Raw genomic sequence first — 19,906 nt, 5'->3', positions numbered from 1 at the left:
GACCGGCCCCGCGAGGCCGTACGGCTCAAGCGACCACGTTAGGTCGCGCTTGACGCATGGAGTCGCATGCTCGTGGGACAGGCCCTTTAATGTTTTCAGTTACCATGGTTAATTAGTCAGTGCATTAACGCTGCAGTAAATATCATGGAACACAGAACAGTATAATCCGGAATAGGTCCATCGACCTACAGTGTCCATGCCGAAGCTAATGGTTAAGCTAATGTCCAGATTAGACACAAAATGTTGGAATAACTCAGTGGGTCAGGCAGCATCTCTGGAAAAAAAGGAATAGGTGATGTTTCAGGACGAGACCCTTCTTCAGACCGAGAGTCTATCTTCTGTTTAAATGTTGCATCTCAATCCATTGTCTTAGCTCAGTAGCATCCTTCTTCCATCTATAATGTATTCCTCTTCCAGACACTTCATTTGGTGTGGCACAGTGGCGTAGCTGGTAGAGCAGCTGCCTCACCATGCCGGAGACTTGGGTTCGATCCTGACTACGGGTGCTGTCTGTGTGGAGTTTGCACGTCCTCCCTGGGACCACGTGGGTTTCCTCCTGGCGTTCTCCACACATCACAAGGCTCAATGTCAACGTTTGAGACTGCAATTGCTAATATTTTCCTAAATTACATGGTATTGGGCAGCACGGCGGTGCAGCGGTAGACTTGCCAGAGCCCCAGGTCCCGGGTTCGATCCTGACTACGGGTGCTTGTCTGTACCGAGTTTGTACGTTCTCTTCGTGTCCTGCGTGGGTTTTCTCCGAGATCTTCAGTTTCCTGCCACACTCCAAAGGCGTACAGGTTTGTAGGTAAATTGGCTTGGTGTAAATGTAAATTGTCCCTTGTGTGCGTAGATAGTGTTAGTGTGCGGGGATCGCTGGTCAGTGCGGACTCGGTGGGCCGAAGGGCCTGTTTTCGTGCTGTATCTCTAAACTAAACTAAACTACAGAACGACACAAGATTCCACAACATGTGATACTCCTCCTACGCTACTAATGCAGCAAAGACACAATTGGTCTGACTCTGCTCAAATCTCTTGGGGGCAAACAGAAGAGCTGCAGTTTAGACAAAAAATGAATGACGAGCCAGCGTGGAGAGAAAAACATATTCAGGAACATGCCGTGGTACATATGTTAACAACAGTTAATAAATCTGACATTTAAAAATGGGACGTAGGAGAGATGGCGGAATTATGTGGTACATAGGCATGTTTCTTGAAAGTTTAAAATGAAATTACATTTGGAGTTGCATTACTGAATTCTTGCAAGTGGTATGGAGGAAAGCATCATAGAGTTTAGACTGTGTTCCATGGATTGATACAGCTGAGACTGGAAATGACACATGACTCCATTGAGTTCAGTCAAGGAATGACACTTCACGACAGCCAGCAACATAAATTCCTTTGAGAATGCAAAAGAAAGCCAAACAATAGATTCAATCTGTAGATTTTCAAAACTGGAATGCAGTGTAGCGCATGTTGCTGCAGGACATATGTTTGATGTATGCTCACACGCTCAATATGGATAGTCTGGTGTAAACAAGATGCATGTTTTAGCAGTTCTCTGTGTTTTTTTTAATCAATTAGCGATATTCCTGGCATGATCCTATACATACATTACAGCCGCATTACCAGATCCAATATTATAGAAACATAGAAATAGGTGCAGGAGTAGGCCATTCGGCCCTTCGAGCCTGCACCGTCATTCGATATGATCATGGCTGATCATCCAACTCAGTATCCTGTGCCTGCCTTCTCTCCATACCCCCTGATCCCTTTAGCCACAAGGGCCACATCTAACTCCCTCTTAAATATAGCCAATGAACTGGCCTCAACTACCTTCTGTGGCAGAGAATTCCAGAGATTCACCACTCTCTGTGTGAAAAATGTTTTCCTCATCTCGGTCCTAAAAGATTTCCCCCTTATCCTTAAACTGTGACCCCTTGTTCTGGACCCCTTGTTATGGTTTATAAGCGTGGTGGTGCAGTGGTAAGGTTGCTGCCTTACAGCGCCAGAGACCCGGGTTCGATCCTGACTACGGGTGCTGTTTGTGTGGAGTTTGCATGTTCTCCTTGTGACCCGCATGGATTTTTTATTAATAAGCAGATGGTTGGACAAAGTGCAGAGATTAAAACAGAAGGTCATAGAATCATAGAGTCTGACAGCATGGAAACAGGCCGATCGGCCCAACATGCCCACATTGGCCAAGATGTTCCCTCTACGCTAGTCCCACCTGCCTGTTTGGCCCATATCACTCTAAACCTATCCTATCCATGTACCTGTCTAAATGTTTCTTAAACATTGCAGTAGGACCTGCCTCAACTACCTCCTCTGGCAGCCCGTTCCACACACCTACCACCCTTTGCGTGAAAAAAAATCACTCCTCAGATTCTCATTAAATCTTTGGTCCACTGGTTCATTGTTCCACTACTCTGGGCAATAGACTCTTTGCATCTACCCAATCTGTTCCTCTCTGGTGTAAGATAAAAGGATTGAAGAGTTGTGAATCAGAATTTCCACAACCCGCTGAGTTACTCCAGCATGTTGTGCCCTTTTTTGTAAACTAGAATCTGCAGTTCCTTGTTTCGCCACCTACATATCACTTGCCATGTTTTGCCCCTACCTCTCTTTACAAGATTTTTCCCATGTCCTACAATCAATGTGAAGCAGTGTCCCGACCCAAAACATCACCTATCATGGTTCCCAACCCATCATGTCATCTGTCCATTCCCTCCACAGATGTTGCCTGACCCACTGCGTTACTCCAGAGCTTTGTGTTTTACTCATGATTTCAGCATCTGCAGTTCCTTATGCCTTGAAATCCATGCTAATATATTATTCCATTTCACAACCCCTCACCTTGTTTAGTACCTTGTTGGCTGCCCTTTGAAAGTCAGAAGCAAATATTTTCAATAACTTTTCCATATTCATATAGGCAGTTACACAATCAAAAAACAAAGACGGCACGGTGGCACAGCGGTATTGTTGCCTTACAATGCTTACAGCGGCAGAGGCACGGATTCAATCCTGGCTGCAGCTGCTTGGCTGTACGGAGTTTGTACGTTCTCCCCGTGACTTGCGTGGGTTTTCTCCAAGAACCGGTTTCCTCCCACTCTCCAAAGACGCACAGGTTTGTAGGTTAATTGGCTTTGGTATATATGTATCCCTAGTGTAGGATAGTGTTAATGTGCGGGGATCGCTGGTCGGTGCGGACTCAGTGGGCCAAAGTGTTCCCATGTTGTATCCCTAAACTAAACTAAACTAAGCTGGCCCTGATAATGAACAATGGGATAAAGGCAGTGAAGAAGAACAATTATTGCTCATAAAATCAAGTATTACAATCATTTTGGTGTTGAGTTTAATTTATTGTCACATGTACCGAGGTACTGTAAAAATCTTATGTTGAGTGCTAACCAGTCAGTGCAAAGACAATACATGATTACAATCGAGCCATTTATTGTGATTAAGGGAATAACGTGAATAGCGTCTAGTGCAAGGTAAAGCCAGTAATTCCGGTCAAAGGCAGTCTGATGGTTTCCATTGAGGTGGATAGCTCTCTAGTTGTGGTAGGATGGTTCTGTTCCCTGATCACAGCTGGGAGGAAACTGGATCAAGCTAAGAAACAGAAAGTACATACGTTCATGTGATAGGAGCAGAATTAGGCCATTCGGCTAATCAAGTCTACTCCACCATTCAATTATGGCTGATCTATCTCGCCCTCCTAACCCCGTTCTCCTGCCTTCTCCCCCATAACCCCATCCTCGTCGCCGTGATGGCGATCCCTCAACGTCGAGCATGATGTCCACGTTCTGTTTGCTTTTCCTTCTGTGGCAATGAATCCCACAGGTTCACCACCCTCTGAAATTCCTCCTCATCTCCTTCCTAAAGGAATGTCCTGTAATTCTGAAGCGATGACCTTCAATGTGGAACCCGAGCAGTAAATCTGAATAAGACAAAAGGCGAAGATTTGATGTTTAAAGTAAAACAAGAAAATACGTAGAATGTGGCGGCACGGTGGCGCAGCAGTAGAGCTGACGTATTAGACCCCACGTTGACTCCTCATGCGCCCTTTACTGAAGGAAAGGATAATGAGCCTTTTTGTTAGTACGGGTGTCAGGGGTTATGGGGAGAAGGCAGGAGAATGGGGTTGAGAGGGAAAGGTAGATCAGCCATAGTGAGTGACAGTAGACATGATGGGCCAAATGGCCCAATTCTGCTCCTATGAACCTATGAGCTTATGAACAAAGTCCAATGTCCACAATGGGGTCGTTGTGAATCGGACAGTACCTTCACTTATGGAGGGGCTGTACAGAAGCCTGATAACAGAGGGGAAGAAACTGTTTTGGAGTCTGGTGGTGTGCGCTTTCAAGCTTCTTGTCTTGTAGAGAGGTGGCCTAAAATATCTGGACTAAAATGGGTGAGGGGTGTTGGCACACACCTTCCTGCGTGCAAATCCATGGGGCTAGCATGGCATTTACATCCACTGATTCTCTACCGGGATGCGCCGTGGTGACGGCAGAAGGCTCCCGGGATGTGCCGTGGAGCCGAATGAAGAAGCTGCTGTGAAGAAAGACCCGGCGGGGCCGCAGCCTGCAGGGGAGAAGCTCAGAAGCCGCTGAGCTATGACCCCAGAGACCTGAGGTGGAGCGAACCGCTGGCGACGAAGGAAGCGGGGGGTGGGCCGGAAGGAGAGGGACCGGGATATTGCCTCCAGTATCTTCAAGGTCGGCTCCAGGACACAGAGGCCTTTGGTTTGGAAATGCTAAAGCTGTGTTGCCTAATTAAAGTTGCCTTGCCTAATTAAAGTTGCCTTGCCTAATTAAAGTTGCCTTGCCCAATTAAAGTTGCCTTGCCCAATTAAAGTTGCCTTGCCTAATTAAAGTTGCCTTGCCTAATTAAAGTTGCCTTGCCTAATTAAAGTTGCCTTGCCTAATTAAAGTTGCCTTGCCCAATTAAAGTTGCATTGCCTTCTATATAATTAAAAGTCTAATCTTGACCACTTCCTGTTTGTGCTTTATATTGATTTTAAGAAAAAAACGCTACTACGCACGGCTGTGATATTTGGCCATCTTACTCAAAGACCCCCTCCGCTCATCAGGTGCTGAGGATTTTTCCCCATCGATTAAAAATAAAAGAGTTATTAGTGTTTAAAAAATGTTGAGGTTCTCTCTCCTGTCAATCACGCCATGCAGGGCAGGCCCCTTCTGGTGGGAGGGGGGAGGGACTATAAAACCCAGAGGTGTGGACGTGGCTCAGTCTCTGCAAGATGGAGGAGGGAGAGATCACAACTCGCTGTCTTTAGTTGCCTTGCACCTGCTTGAAATGGTATGAAACTGCACTTGAATTTGGTGGCCTTGCACCCTTCTTGAAATAGAATTTCAAGGAATAGCCGTGAGTCGACTGCCAGCCCACCAGCCGTGAGTGAGCTGCCAGCACAACAGGCTTGAGTGACTGAGCCGCCAGCCCAAGAATCCATTCGGCCCACAATGTCCATACTAGCCCTCTGGAAATCGGTCCCTTCAGCCCACAACAACCATACCAGCGCTCCAGAAAGCCCCCCCACCCCCCACCAATATTGGAATTGGTGGATAGGTGGAATATTGCGTTGGGGGACTAGCCCTCCCGTGTGATGCTGGGACCCAACAGGTCCCACTTAGTCCAGTATCTATATATAAAAAACAAAACACCACTCATTCCTTCTCTCCAGAGATACTGCCTGTCCCGCTGAGTTACTCCAGCATTTTGTGTCTATCTTTACGAGATTTTAAAGTAATTCAATCTCGAATGATAATTGTCCGGACTCATAATTCGCATGGTTTTCCAGTATATGGTGGATCAGATTCAGCGAAGAGGCTACACACCTACTCTTTTGTCCTGCGTTTAATTGCAAGCTGTGTGCTACAGTAATATTGTTTTGGGAGATTTAAAAAAAAAAAAAAACAGGCAAGTGATTAAGATATCTTGCATGTGTTTAATAGAGCAGTGTTTCTCAGATGAGCGGCGAGGGAGAGGCTGGTGCAGGGAAGTTTAACACCAGCTGTGGGAGCTCCCTCCAGCGCTCAGTCACCACGTGTTGCGTGCTCACCAAAGCTACAGGTTGACCACCTGTGAGTGTGTTCTTCCTGCTCGGGCTTCATCCTCTGATAGGTTTGTGCCAGACACTCTCGGAGCACCAACTCCGCCCTATCGCGGGCTCCACTTTATTAAGGAGGCGCGCAGATACACAGAGGGAGAGAAAGGAGGGGGGTAGGAAAAGGAGAGTGAGAGAAAAGGGGATAGAAGAGGGGGAGAGAAGAAGGGAGAGAAAGAGAAAGGAGAGAGAAAAGGAGAGGGAGAGAGATAGAGGGGGGGAGAGAGAGAGAGAGAGAGAGAGAGAGGGAGAGAGAGAGAGAAGGGGAGAGAGAGAGAGAGAGAGAGAAAGAGAGAGAGAGAGAAAAAAGGGGAGAGAGAGAGAGAGAAGGGGGAGAAAGGAGAGCGAAAGGAGATAGAGAGAGGAGAGGCAGTGTGTATATATGTGTGTTCGTGTTGTCCTCAGAGTGACAGAGTGCTACAAGGTGCCCTCTTAAGGACTGGTTTCACCTTGGTGCCCTGTCCTTCTGCTGTTACTCGGGGATCAGCGAGAGAGAGAGGAGGGGGACAAGTACACGATGTTGGACCCGTCTTCCAGCGAGGAAGAGTCGGACGACTTGCTGGCTGGAGATTTCTCCAAGGAGCCTTCGCTGGGCGGTCTGAGCGGCGGCGGCGGCGGCGGGGGGACGGGATCGGGGACGGGGGGCGGCGGCGGCAGCAGCAGCAACGCCAGCGGGCGCTCCATGCCCCCCAGTCGGGGCAGCGGCTCGGGCAGCGCCCGCTCCGTCAGCCCCAGCCCCAGTCCGTCGCTGGCCAGCGAGAAGGAGAAGGAAGAGCAGGAGCGGCTCCAGCGGGAGAAGGAGGAAGACGCCAAGAAGAGGAAGGCGCTGCAGCTCTATGTCTTCTTGCTGAGGTGCATCGCTTACCCTTTCAACGCCAAACAACCCACCGATATGGCCAGAAGGCAGCAGAAGGTGTGTGTGGTCCCTTACCCCCTCCTCCTCTCTCCCCCCTCCTCTCCCACCCCACCCCCCTCTTCCACCCCCCCCACTCCCCTCTCCACCCCACTCCCCTCCCCTCTCCACCCCACTCCACTCCCCTCCCCCCCACCCCTCTCCCTCTCCCACTCCCCTCCTCCTCTCCTCCCCCTCCCTCTCTCTCCACCCCACTCCCCCCTCTCCCCTCCCACCCCCCTCCCTCCCCTCTCCACTCCCCCCTCCTCCACCCCACTCCCCTCCCCTCTCCACTCCCACTCCCCCCCCCTCTCCCTCTCCCCTCCCCCTCCCCTCCCCTCTCCACTCCCTCTCCCCCCACCCCACCCCACTCCCCCTCCCCCCCACCCCACTCCCCCCCCCTCTCCACCCCACTCCCCCCCCCTCCCACCCCACTCCCCTTCCCCCTCTCCACCCCACTCCCCCCCTCCTCTCTCTCCACCCCACTCCCCTCCTCCTCTCTCTCCACCCCCACCCCTCCCCTCCCCCTCCCCTCCCCACCCATCTCCTCTCCTCCTCTCCACCCCTCTCTCCTCTCCTCCTCCCACCCCCCCTCTCCTCCTCCTCTCCTCTCCCCTCTCCCCCCTCTCCACCCCACCTCACCTCCCTCCCCTCTCCCCTCTCCACCCCACTCCCCTCCCCTCCCACTCCGCTCTTCACCCCCCTCTCCTCCTTTTCCCACCCCCTCAGTTCAGTTTATTGTCACATGTACCGAGGTACAGTAAAAAAGCTTTTGTTGCGTGCTAACCAGCCAGCGGCAACACAACACATGATTACTATCAAGCCTTTGCAGTGTATAGATAGATACATGATAAAGGGATAATGTTTAGTCCAAGGTAAAACCCGATCAAAGATAGTGCAGGGTCACCACTGAGGTAGACAGTAGTTCAGGACCGCTCTCTGGTTGCGGTAGGATGGTTCAATTGCCTGATACCAGCTGGGAAGAAACTGTCCCTGAATCTGGATGTGCATGTTTTCACACTTCTATACCTTTTGCCGAATGGGGGAGGGGAGAAGAGGGAGAGGTTCTAATAAATAAGTCTCCGACGCAGTTAAAAACATTAATCACAAACAACAACAATAAGAATAATAAAGTTGTCTGCACTTGCAGTCTGGTCACAATTCCCAAATGCTCTTAGGGTTGTGCAAGTTTAATCTATTCGATGAGCACAAATACTATGGGTGTTGGGGAAATAAATGGGAAAGCAACAGTTCCTAGTGTCATTGTCCAGTTATAATGAAAGGTCAGTGACCCGAAACATTAACCTGCCACTTCACCCAACATCAATCCTGTCCGACAAAGGCACTAAGAACTGCAGGTGCTGGAATCTTGTACAGAACAGCCAGTGCTGGAGTAACTCAGTGGACAAGACCAACAGAGATGCTGCCCTTAGTTTCTCCAGCACGTTGTTCTACACAAGATGCCAGCCAGCATCTGCAGTTCATTGCGACTTCATTGGAAAGGAATGCTGTTGGGTGAAGTGGCAGGCTGTATGTTTCAGGTCACTGATCTTGATCTCTTGATCTCTGCCAAGAGGCACCCTGACCTTCCTGTTCTGATTAAATGTCGTCGACTTGAATTTAAGTTTAGATTTAGTTTATTGTCACGTCTAGCGAGGCACACGTGCTAACCAGCCAGCGGAAAGACAACACGGGATTGCAGTCGAGCCATCCACAGTGTACAGTAGAGATTTAAGAGTGTGGAGCGATTGTAATACGTGATTGTCGAGATCTCCTTCTGTGGCAAGCATGCAAATAGTTACCTGGATTGGACTCCATCAGGAAGGAAACTGGTCTGCCAACAGTCATAAAACACAACAAGATACATGAAATTAACGTGACCAGTGGAAAGTCCAGGATTGGAGATGTACAAAGATTGGGAGAGGGGTGGATGCAGGGAGTCAGTCTACCCCACGACGGAAGAATGAGGAGTTGTACAGTTCGATAGCCACTGGGGGAAAAAAGGATCTCCTGTGGTGTTCTGTGCTGCATCTTGGTGGAATCGGTCTATTGCTGAAGGTGCTCCTCAGGTTGACCAGTGTGTCATGGAGGGGGGTGAGCTGTATACCAGGAAGTTACCCGACTTCCTGAATCAGTGAGAACTCGTGAACCCGCTAAATATTCCAAGAATATGCTGTTTTTAAAAAAATATATATATTTCGCTTAAACACTGCTTGCCAACTTGAACTACTTATTTCCTGTCACTGAGGGAACTGTAGCGTGACACAACATACACTGTTCAGTTCATAATTTCCCTGCCAGCTCTTCAAAAAGCAATTCCATTTGCTGTACAATCTCGCTCTTCCTCTTCAATCCTGTGGTGTTATTCCTCTGAAATATTCATCAGTTCCTTTTTTTATTGTTTGTATCTACTGTTGACTCTGCTTCTGAAATCCTGTTGTGTAGGAAGGAACTGAAGATGCTGGTTTACACTGAAGCGAGACACAAAATGCTGGAGGTAACTCAGCGGGACGGGCAGCATCTCTGGAGAGAAGGAATGGGTGATGTTTCGGGTCGAGACCCTTCTTCAGATTGAGACTTGAGTCTGAAGAAGGGTCTCGATCTGAAACATTCCTTCTCCCCAGAGGTGCTGCCTGTCCCGCTGAGTTACTCCAGCACTTTGTGTCTTATCTTCCGTCCTGAACTTAGTAGATTCTACTGTAGTAATGAACAAGAACAAGATAATGTTGCAAGTACTCAGCAGGCCGATCAGCTTCTGTGTCAAGGACTCTTCATCAAGTCTTGGGGGAGGGGGGGAGGAAAGGGGGAAATGTAGTTTTACTTTGCAGCGAGGGGTGAAGTCACAGTGAGACTGTTTGTCATGGAATGTAAACCAAAATTGTCAAGATAATAACATTTAACATTGTGTCAAATGTGGAGGTGATGAAAGATTGGGACAGAAATGTACAATCACCTGTGGAGAGTGGATGAAAGGATTATTAGATTCTATAAGTCCACAGAGAATTTGGTAATTGTGCCATTCGATCGTGTAGTATATATTTAACCAATAACATAATTGTGATTCATGGAGTCCATGGAATAAGGCCATGTTTGCGTGCCTCTCACCCAATTCCTGGCACACAAACTCTAAAGTTGCCTCGCACTTCTCTGTCTGAAGAAGTGTCTCGATCCGAAACGTCACCCATTTCTTTTCTCCAGAGATGCTGCCTGTCCCGCTGAGTTACTCCAGCATTTTGTGTCGCACTTTCCCACTCTCACCTTAAAATTATGCCCTCCAGTAGTTGATTTTTCCATCCTGAGAAAAAAGGTTCTGACTGTCCACCCTATCTAGCCCCATAATTTAATATACTTCTATCGGGTCTCCCCGCAACCTCTGGCATTTCAGTTCCAAAGGATTAGTCAGTAGTAGTAGTATGTTCATCCAGAATAATATTAATGTTAATCTCCACCTAATTACTGCCTGTAGATTAACTAGTAATCTAGCTAGTGGATTACTATGTCTTTATTGCATAGTATTATCACTAAATTAACTATGCAGGGTGGGATTTAATATATCAGGTAACTGAATCGTCCTACAACAATCAGAGAGCAGTCCTGAAGTACTATCTACCTCATTGGTGACCCTCGAACTATCCTGGATTTGACTTTGCTGGCTTTACCTTGCATTAAACGTTATTCCCATATCATGTATCTACAGTATACACTGTAAATGGCTCGATTGTAATCATGTGTTGTCTTTCCGCTAACTGGATAGCACGCAACAACACACGTGACAATATCTGGAGAGTTAACCAGAGAGTTGTGAATCTGTGGAATTCTCTGCCTCCGAAGGCAGTGGAGGCCAATTCTCTGAATGCTTTCAAGAGAGACTTAAAGCCCTGTCCCACGGTACGAGTTCATTCCAAGAGCTCTTCCGAGTTTGCCCTGATTCGAACTCGGAGATTTACGGTAATGGCCACTCGTTGGTACTCGGGGCTCTCGTGGACATTTCCCAACGTGTTGAAAAATCTTCACGAGTCTTCCCGAGTATCTGCGTGTGACTTTGTGTCATCCGCAAACTTGGAGATGTTGCATTCAATTCCCTCATCCAAATCATTAATATATATTGTGAATAGCTGGGGTCCCAGCACTGGTGAAGGCAGAACAGGGTACTGATTGTGGATAATCAGCCATGATCACAGTGAATGGCGGTGCTGGCTCGAAGGGCCAAATGGCCAACTCCTGCGCCTATTGTCTAATAAACTAAACAAAACTAAACTCTGGATCATTAGTTCAAGCCTCTGAATTGTGGCCTGCTCAGAGTGAATGGAAACATTGTGATGAGGTGGAATTATTGATGTTGGTCAATATATTCTTCAAACAAGCTTTGAATTTAATGTGCATGTTTGAGTTGTCGTATGTAGTGCATGGTGTGGTCTCTGTGGAATAGCCAACCCCAGTGATGTTGAACTGATGTGGCGTTCGGTTGACAATACCAGCAAAGCAATTTGGGCCAGGGACGTGTTGACGAGGCAAATTAGACGGACAATCTTCCGTTTGTCTTCTGCATTCTGCACCTTCATCCACTCGTGGTGACTTCACTAATGCTTAATCATTCACCACAAAACCTTCACAGCAATCAACAGCAATGGCATCGGAATGAACATTAATTGTACCGAGTGTCTGTAAAAGTCCACGCTGATGTGGATTTGTTCTGCAGCTGAAGTGCAATGGTGTCAGTTCACTTAAAGGTCAGAAATGGATTGCTTTCCTGCATCGTAAGTAGTTGCCTTTGCAATCCATCAGTACCAAACTGCTCAAGATTCGGGTAAGTTTAATTCTAGCTCGTATCACGGCGATCAGTTTATCAAGAGTCAATTCTATTCTTGTCATAAGTACCGAAACCATAAGAAAAACGAGCTGACTTAGGTCATTTTTTTCCATCGAGTCTGCTCTGCCATTGAGTTTAGTTTAGAGAAACAGCACAGAGGCAGGCCCTTTGGCCCACCGAGTCCATGTTGACCAGCAATTCTAGCACTATTCGACACAGTAGGGACAAATTACAATCTTTACCAAAGTCAATTAACCTACAAATCTGCCCATCTTTGGAGTGTGGGAGGAAACCAGAGCACCCGGGGAAAACAAGATACAAGATACATTTAATTGTCATTTGGACCCCTTGAGGTCCAAACGAAATGCCGTTTCCATGCGGTCACAGGGAGAACGTACAAACACACTGCACTACAGTCAGAATCTGCCGCTGTAAGGCAGCAACTCTACCGCTGCGCCACTGTGCCACCCCTAACATGATCACGGCCGATCTATTTTTCCCTTTCAACCCCATTCTCTTGCCTTCTTCCCACAATCTTTGATGCCCTTACCAAATCGCGAACCGACTCAATCTCTGCATTAAAACAGCCCCATGACTTGGTTTCCACAGCAGTCCGTGGCAATGAATTCTGCAGATTCGCCAACCTCTGACTAAAGAAATTCCTCCTCGCCTCCATTCTAAAAGTAGGTCTTTATTCTGAAGTTGTGCCCCCTGGTGCTGGACTCTCCCAATACTGGAACCATCCTCTCTGCATCCACTTCCAAATGGAACAATGAAATTCTTACTTGCAGCAGCATAATTCGTTTGTGAATGCATTACCCTATGGATAATATAATAAACATGAAAAATTCAATAAATAAACCCAACCATAGCGCATGATCAAAACAAAGCATTCAGCATTTTGTGTCTATCTTCAGTGTAAACCTGCCTCTGCAGTTCCTTCCTACACATTTCGTCTGATCCACTGCGAAATCTCCGCAAGGTATGGCTACTTTGAAGACGTTCTTTTCCCATCTCCGACAAGGATTCTACAACACCCTCTCTCGCTCCTCCCCCTCTGTGCTATTCCACAATTTCCTTGATCTTCATCTCTTTTGATGTATCGTTGTCACACACTTTACCCTTCCTTATCTCTGTGTCGCCCTCACCTCTGACTCTCAATCTGAGGAAGGGTCGCGACCTGAAACGCCACCCATTCCCTCTATTCAGAGATGCTGCCTGCCCCGCTGAGTTAGTCCAGCGTTTTGAGTCTTATCTTCGGTATAAACCAGCATCTGCAGTTGCTTCCTACACAAATGCCCTAATGCAACAAGGCACTTCATAGTTGGGAGTTTATTTGGACTTTGTGTTGTTCAGAAGCCCGATGGTTGATGGGAAGAAGCTGTTCCTGAACCTGGACGTTATAGTTTTCAGACCTGCGCATACCTTCTTTCTGATGGGAGGATTTTTAAAGACTTGGTCTATGAAATCAGGTGGATGGCCATGGTGGCGCAGCTGTAGAGTTGCTGCCTTACAGCGCTTGCAGTGCTGGAGACCCGGGTTTGATCCCAACTACAGGTGCTTGTCTGTGTGGAGTTTGTACGTTCTCCCCGTGACCTGCGTGGGATTTCTCCGAGAACTTCGGTTTCCTCCCACACTCAAAAGACACACAGGTTTGTTGATTAATTGGCTTGGTGTATGTGTAAATTGTCCCGTGTGTATTAGTAGATAGTGTTAATGTGCGGGGGTTGCTGGTCGGTGCGGCTTGTTTCCACGCTGTATCTCTAAACTAAACATCTTTGTCTTGTTGACCTGCTGTTCCTATTATCAAATGCACGAGAGTTTTGTTTTTGCTGTTGCTCTCCTCTTGCGTATGGTGTGCACAGCCTAAAGTTGTAGGACAACTTGTTCTATTTGATCTTATTTGAGTGTGCATGCTGGGTTGATTGCATTTGTCGAAACAGGGCGGACCACGTGAAGGTTACAATCTTCCATCCCTTTAATGTTGTTAAAATCCTATTTCACATGGTATGTGGAATGTGAAGATAATATTCTAGCTACAGCATTGATAAGCGGCGAATCTGGAGTTCATGTTTCATTGATGCTTGCATAAGATTACTTACACCCGAGCTGTATCAAACTCTCCTTGATGAACAAACTGAAGTGTAGTATATGCAGCTCTATAGCATTGTTTGCGCCTGTTAAGTGTGTAACTGATAGATTGGTAATTAGCAGGCATGTTATTGGGAGCTCACCCTTACGAGAACTCATTATATTGTGTATAACAAAAATATTTTTCCAATTCACTGCTATTTTCGGTTTAAAATGTGATATTTACACCAGTTAAATGGAAGATCCATTAACAGGTTAGCACTTAAACATGTTGAGAATGTGTTGTCTACTGTATAATTAACAGGAAAATACCACTATTATTCACGGAATTAAGCACTTTCTACAAAAGTAAATGGAGCTCTTCAGCTTCGAAGGTATTATAGAAAAACATTTAAAAAAAACGATATTTAAATCTGAGGCAACTACTTATTAGCTCTTAATTAATATGCAGTTGTTGCTTCCTCTTGTCTTGACATATGATACAAATTGTTTCCAAATGCGAGCGGTGCACCCCATGGCATTGTTGAACGTGGGAGTTTTGTAGTAATTAAACTTTAAATGCCTTTAAAATAAGTCTCTTCAGAAACGGGACTTTGGGCAGTTGTAAGTTTTGCACTTCAGCGTTGGGTGGGATTGTACTTTATCTAAAACTCTGCGGGTCAGACAAGGAATAGGCAATGTTTCGGGTCGAGAGTCTTCCTCAGACTGTCTGTAGCAGTTTGAATAAGGGTCTCGACCCAAAACGTCACCTATTCCTTTTCTTCAGAGGTGTTGTCTGACTCGCTGAGTTACTCCAGCTTTTTGTGTCCATCTTCGGTTTAAACCAGCATCTGCAGTTCCTTTCTACACATCTCATGTACTTTACCTAAGCCAGTTTCAGTTTGCGTTAGTGTCACGTGCACCGAGGTACAGTGAAAGGCTTTTGTCGTGTGCTAACTAGGCAGCGGGAAGACAACATGGGATTACAAACCAGCCATTCACAGTGTACAGATGCATGATGAAAGAATAACGTTTAGTGCAGGTAAAGTCTGGTCAAAGATAGCCCGATAGCAGTTCAGGACTGCTTCCCGTTTGTGGTAGGATAGTTCAGTTGCCTGATTATAGCTGGGAAGAAACTGTCCTGAATCTGGAGGTGTGCGTATTCACACTTCTTTACCTTTTGCCCGATGGGAGAGGAGAAGTGGGAGTGGCCGGGTGCGAAGATCCTTCCTGCGTGCTCCTTTCCCATAGCTACACCACCCTTTGGCAGCTCTGAAGATCCTATTGAGTTAAGGCCTTACTGCCGTGATGTCCTATATCCACTCACAAGTCCATGGGTAGTGAAGCTGAGGCCCTGTCTCTTCACTGCCTCGACGGCCTTGTGAGAGTCTGTTCTGTAAAAGGGAAAAACAAAAAGTGCAGGTGCTGGTTTTCACACAAGGAGACAAAGTGCTGGAGCAACTCGGCAGGTCAGGCCGAATCTCTGGAGAACATGGATGGGTGATGTTTCGGGTCGAGATCCTTCTTTAGACCCCTTCAGTCGCAAGGGTCTCGACCCGAAACAATCTCACCTATCCATGTTCTCCAGCGATGCTGCCAGACCTGCTGAGTTACTCCAGCACTTTGTCTTAGTTTGGGGGTACGGTGTGAAAACAGGCCTTTCGGCCCCCTGAGTCCATGCCAACCAACGATCATCCTGTACACTAGTTCTATCCCCACAATTTACAGAAGCCAATTACCCTACATATCTGCACGTCTTAAGAATGTGGGGGGGGAGGTGGGAATTGGTGCACCCTGAGAAAACTCAAGTGGTCACAGGGAGAACATACAAACTCCATACAGACAGCATCCGCTGTCAAAATCGAACCCAAGTCTCTACCGCCCTGCCACCACAGATTCTTTTTAGTTCTGTAAAAGGTTTTTTGAACAGCTTCTGAATGTCTCTAGTCTTAAATGACTTTTTCTAATCAATTACATATTTGAAAATTAAAATCATTTAACAGCTCATTTTGATGTAAATTTTTAAACATTAATTTTTAAACATTACCAACAATTTGCCTCCACCTTTACATTCAGGCTTTCGCAAATATTACTCTTTCCAAAATTTATGTCAATAACTACCTGTTCTGTTGCCTCGCATTAATCTGGACTACCTGTTGAAAGTGATCCAAATAATGGCATCCAATTTCAAAAAGCATGGTTTATGTAATTTCTGAGTGGATCCTGAATAACAAATGCCTCGTCTAAATTGCATATTTTAAATAGAAAGAGACCACGTCCGATTTCATTTTATAATAAGCTTCTGACATGTTGGCAGAAATGCCACGTGTATGTATTAATACATCATCTGATTGCTTGCTTGCGTTCCATTTAGTCCACTATTATATTTGAAGAATAGCCCCATTTAATATTTGCCACCATTAAAATAGTCGTAAGAGCATTATATGAACGCATTAAATTTTAATATAACGCAATAAATTTGCTTAGAAAATCAGATAAACCTATTAATATGAGCCTGAACGAAAGAGTAGCTTGGTGTCAATAACTAGTCCTTGGCTGATTGCCCAAAGCTACTGCGGTCTCTGTGGGTGATGAAAACCTTTTGGTAGCAGAGCAGAGCAGGCACTGCACACTCCTTGGACTGTAAATGGTGTCTGGTCCTTTTTTCTTGAGGATGGCATTTGGCTACAGGACTGCAAGTTGGCAGCTTTTGAGGGGGGGGGGGGTGGCAGGGTGGGTTGTTACTGGGAGTGAACCTTTTTTTGGACTGAGATGAGGAAAAACTTTTTCAGCCAGGGATTTGTTAATCTGTGGAATTCTCTGCCACAGAAGGCAGTGGTGGCCAATTCACTGGATGTATTCAATAGAAAGTTAGATATGGGGCTAACGGAATCAAGGGATATGGGGGGGAAAAAGCAGGAACAGGTTGTGAACCAGCCAGCGGAAAGACAATACGTGATTACAATCGTGCCGTTAAGAGTGTATAGATATCATAGTTAAAGTAAGAAATGTTACTGTAGGAATAGAGATTTATGGATGTGGTGCAAATGTAATATGGGGTTTGTAGATAGGGTTGCCAACTGTCCCATATTAACCGGGACATCCCGTATATTGGGCTAAATTAGTTTGTCCCGTACGGGACGGCCCTTGTCCCGTATTTGACTGTTACTACTCGGGTCGAAGGGACTGTCGGGTCGGAGTGCCGCCTCACCCGTCCCGACGTAGTGCAGCCCATGGAGTGCAGCAGCAGTGGTGGTGTCGGACCTTCGCTTGCCGCCGACACCACCGCCCCTCCTTCTCATGGCCGATCATCGGTTCAGGAGTTGGAGGGGGTGCTGGACTTTGCGCGTGACAGTCGCGCGGCCCGGGCCAGGACTCCTCAGCTGGCCCGCCGGCTGGGCTTTGTGTGCAGTCCAGCACCCGGGCCAACTCATCATTCACCCAGCCACGACCGAGTCGGTCAACGAATTGCAGTTGGGAATTTGAGCCTTATTTTGACCTTTTTGTCCCTCATTTGGGAGTGAGAAAGTTGGCAACCCTATTTGTAGATCTGGTTCTGTGGCTAGAACGCAAATAGTCACCTGGACTGTGCACAATTTTGGAGTAACCATCAACTTTGTGATTCACACTAGATTGCCTGTTTGGCCTGTATTCCTGTATGAGATGGGAGTTCTGAAATTGCCGCCTGCACCTTGCCAGGCTTTTCCTGTCTATATTAATTCCCCAGTTGGGAAATCCACTCGATAGATAAAGTGCCAGTTTAGATCTGATAAATAAGCAACAAGTCCAAACTTTAATGGCCGCCGGAGACAAAGGCAAGTCTAGGGGAACTTGCTATTGATTTTAGATTTCGTCTTTAAGTGTTTTGCAAATATCCAATGATGCAAATACAATTTAGGAGAGTACGCTTAGACTAGGATTAAGACTACTTTGCCTTGCAATTAAATCATGACTGTTCTGATTGTCATCCCATATATATATTACACAATACATTATAATATTACCTAGCAATAATAATGCAAGGCCAAAACAATGTCTTGTCTATGTTGTTTGGAGCTTAATTGGAGGTTGTGATGTTTAATAGTTTGATGGTTACCATATAACCATATAACAATTACAGCACGGAAACAGGCCATCTCGGCCTTTCTAGTCCGTGCCGAACACTTACTCTCACCTAGTCCCATCTACCTGCACTCAGACCACAACCCTCCATTCTTTTCCCGTCCATATACCTATCCAATTTATTTTTAAATGATAAAATCGAACTTGCCTTCACTGGAAGCTCATTCCACACAGCTACCACTCTCTGAGTAAAGAAGTCCCCCCTCATGTTACCCCTAAACTTCTGTCCCTTAATTCTCAAATCAAATTGTAGAGAACAAGCTGGATATTATAGTTTTTGGGCTCCGATACATTCTTCCAGAGGGCAGGAGTGAAATGAGATGGTGGCCAGGGTGGTGTGGGTCTCTGATGATGCTGGCTTCATTTTTAAGGCAATGACTACTATAGATCCCATTTATGGTGTTGAAGTCAGTACTGGGCTGGGCGGTGTTCACGACTTTGTGCAATGTGGACATGAGTGTGGAGCTGCCTTTACTCCCATGCTTTTCAAGAACCCATCTTCCCGTTTCAAAGGTGCTGGTTCTTCAAAGTGTTCTTAAAGCCCCATGACCATTTTGGTGGGGGCCTGAGGAGTGGGAGAGGTTTTGCCTCAACTTTCTTAAATTAATTGTGTTACTCTAGCATTTTATGTCTTTCTTCGGTTTAAACCAGCATCTGCAGTTCCTTCATACACAGCCCATTCTAAGTGTTAGACAAATAACATTGTGGGGGAAGGAACTGCAGATGCTGGTTTACACCAAAGATTGACACAAAATGCTGGAGTAACTCAGCGGGTCAGGCAGCATCTATGGAGAAAAGAAATTGGGTAACGTTTCAGGTCGAGACATTTCATCAGCCGAATTACATCCCCTGAACTGCTTTCAGTTTGCTATTGTCTTTGTCTCAGATCCTGGACACAGTTTCCCAGTTTCCCAATTTGGTCTAACGATACCCTATTGCTTGTCTCCATGCTTCAGTTAATCTTTTCGGAAACACTTTGAGTTGTGGGACCATCATGACAGCCAGCTAAGCTGGTAGCATGCTCGACATTCTGTCCAAGCATTATGGATAGGAATTATCCTGACTTCCTTTTTAGTTTGTTATTTGTGTACACAAGACGTAGTTGTTTGGATGAGGATTGTAGTGCATTTGGTCAGAGCTGACTAGGCCCACCAAAGACAAATCTTCTATCAAAAAAACACAATAAATAAGTAGCAAGTACCGTATTATAAGCAACATGATCTGGGGCAACTTTGAACTAACTGTACAAGGGGCAAAACATTTTTCTCAAATGTACCAAGAAGCTGATTTTCTAGTTTGAAATCTCATGATGATTGATCGTAGGCGGACACGAGTGTGACACGTGTGTGACACGTGTGTATCTGACTGCATTTCCATTTCTCAGGCTTTTTAGCTGCTTGTCCTGCTGCCCCAGTGATTATGAAGTAAACGAGGCAGATGGAACCATGCTATCTAATTTTACAGTAAAGCTTATGATTGTTTTGGGCAGATGCTTGCATGTTTCCTTGTGGTTCAGTTAAGAGACACATCACTGAGGCCCACTGAGTGTGCACTGACTTTAAAAATGTCTTACTAAAGTGATCAAAAATCAGCCTTTTTGTATAGTTTGCAAATAAACTTCAGATGCGATTTTGTGCTTTGGTAGCTATGAATCTACACGGGTGCATTTGCACTGTATACTTTGCTGGGAATCCCATGCCATTTTCTTTTTCAGGTGGAACTATTATGTTTGATGGGGCAATGTTTTGTTTCTTTAGCATCTGAATCTAATTTATTGACTTCCATCTGAGTTTTCCCGCAGTGACAAAGTATTTCACCTTGCACTTTAGTTCTATGTTTCTCTCCAGAATTGCTGCCTGACTGAGTTTTTCCATGATTGTTATTT

The 19,906-nt window shown here is 46.1% G+C and overlaps 1 protein-coding gene across 7 annotated transcripts in view; it reads left to right on the top strand.

The window, feature by feature from the left end:
• The first annotated feature begins 6,453 nt into the window (after nucleotides 1-6,453).
• The window catches only part of cadps2 (Ca++-dependent secretion activator 2), a 371,627-nt gene continuing 358,174 nt past the window's right edge, over nucleotides 6,454-19,906 (top strand). For 4 of the 7 annotated variants that reach the window (XM_055650231.1, XM_055650236.1, XM_055650233.1 and 1 more), the window contains exon 1: nucleotides 6,454-7,040. In XM_055650231.1, the coding sequence (XP_055506206.1) occupies nucleotides 6,645-7,040 (396 nt within the window). In that variant the 5' untranslated portion in view covers nucleotides 6,454-6,644. The remainder of the gene's footprint in view (nucleotides 7,041-19,906) is intronic. The other 3 variants (XM_055650235.1, XM_055650234.1, XM_055650232.1) reach the window with 1 other exon arrangement.

This window comes from Leucoraja erinacea, chromosome 19, assembly GCF_028641065.1.
Source record: "Leucoraja erinacea ecotype New England chromosome 19, Leri_hhj_1, whole genome shotgun sequence".
NCBI classification, from domain to species: domain Eukaryota; kingdom Metazoa; phylum Chordata; class Chondrichthyes; order Rajiformes; family Rajidae; genus Leucoraja; species Leucoraja erinaceus.
Note: the sequence above shows the minus strand (reverse complement) of the source record. Positions and strands in the feature narration are given on the sequence as shown.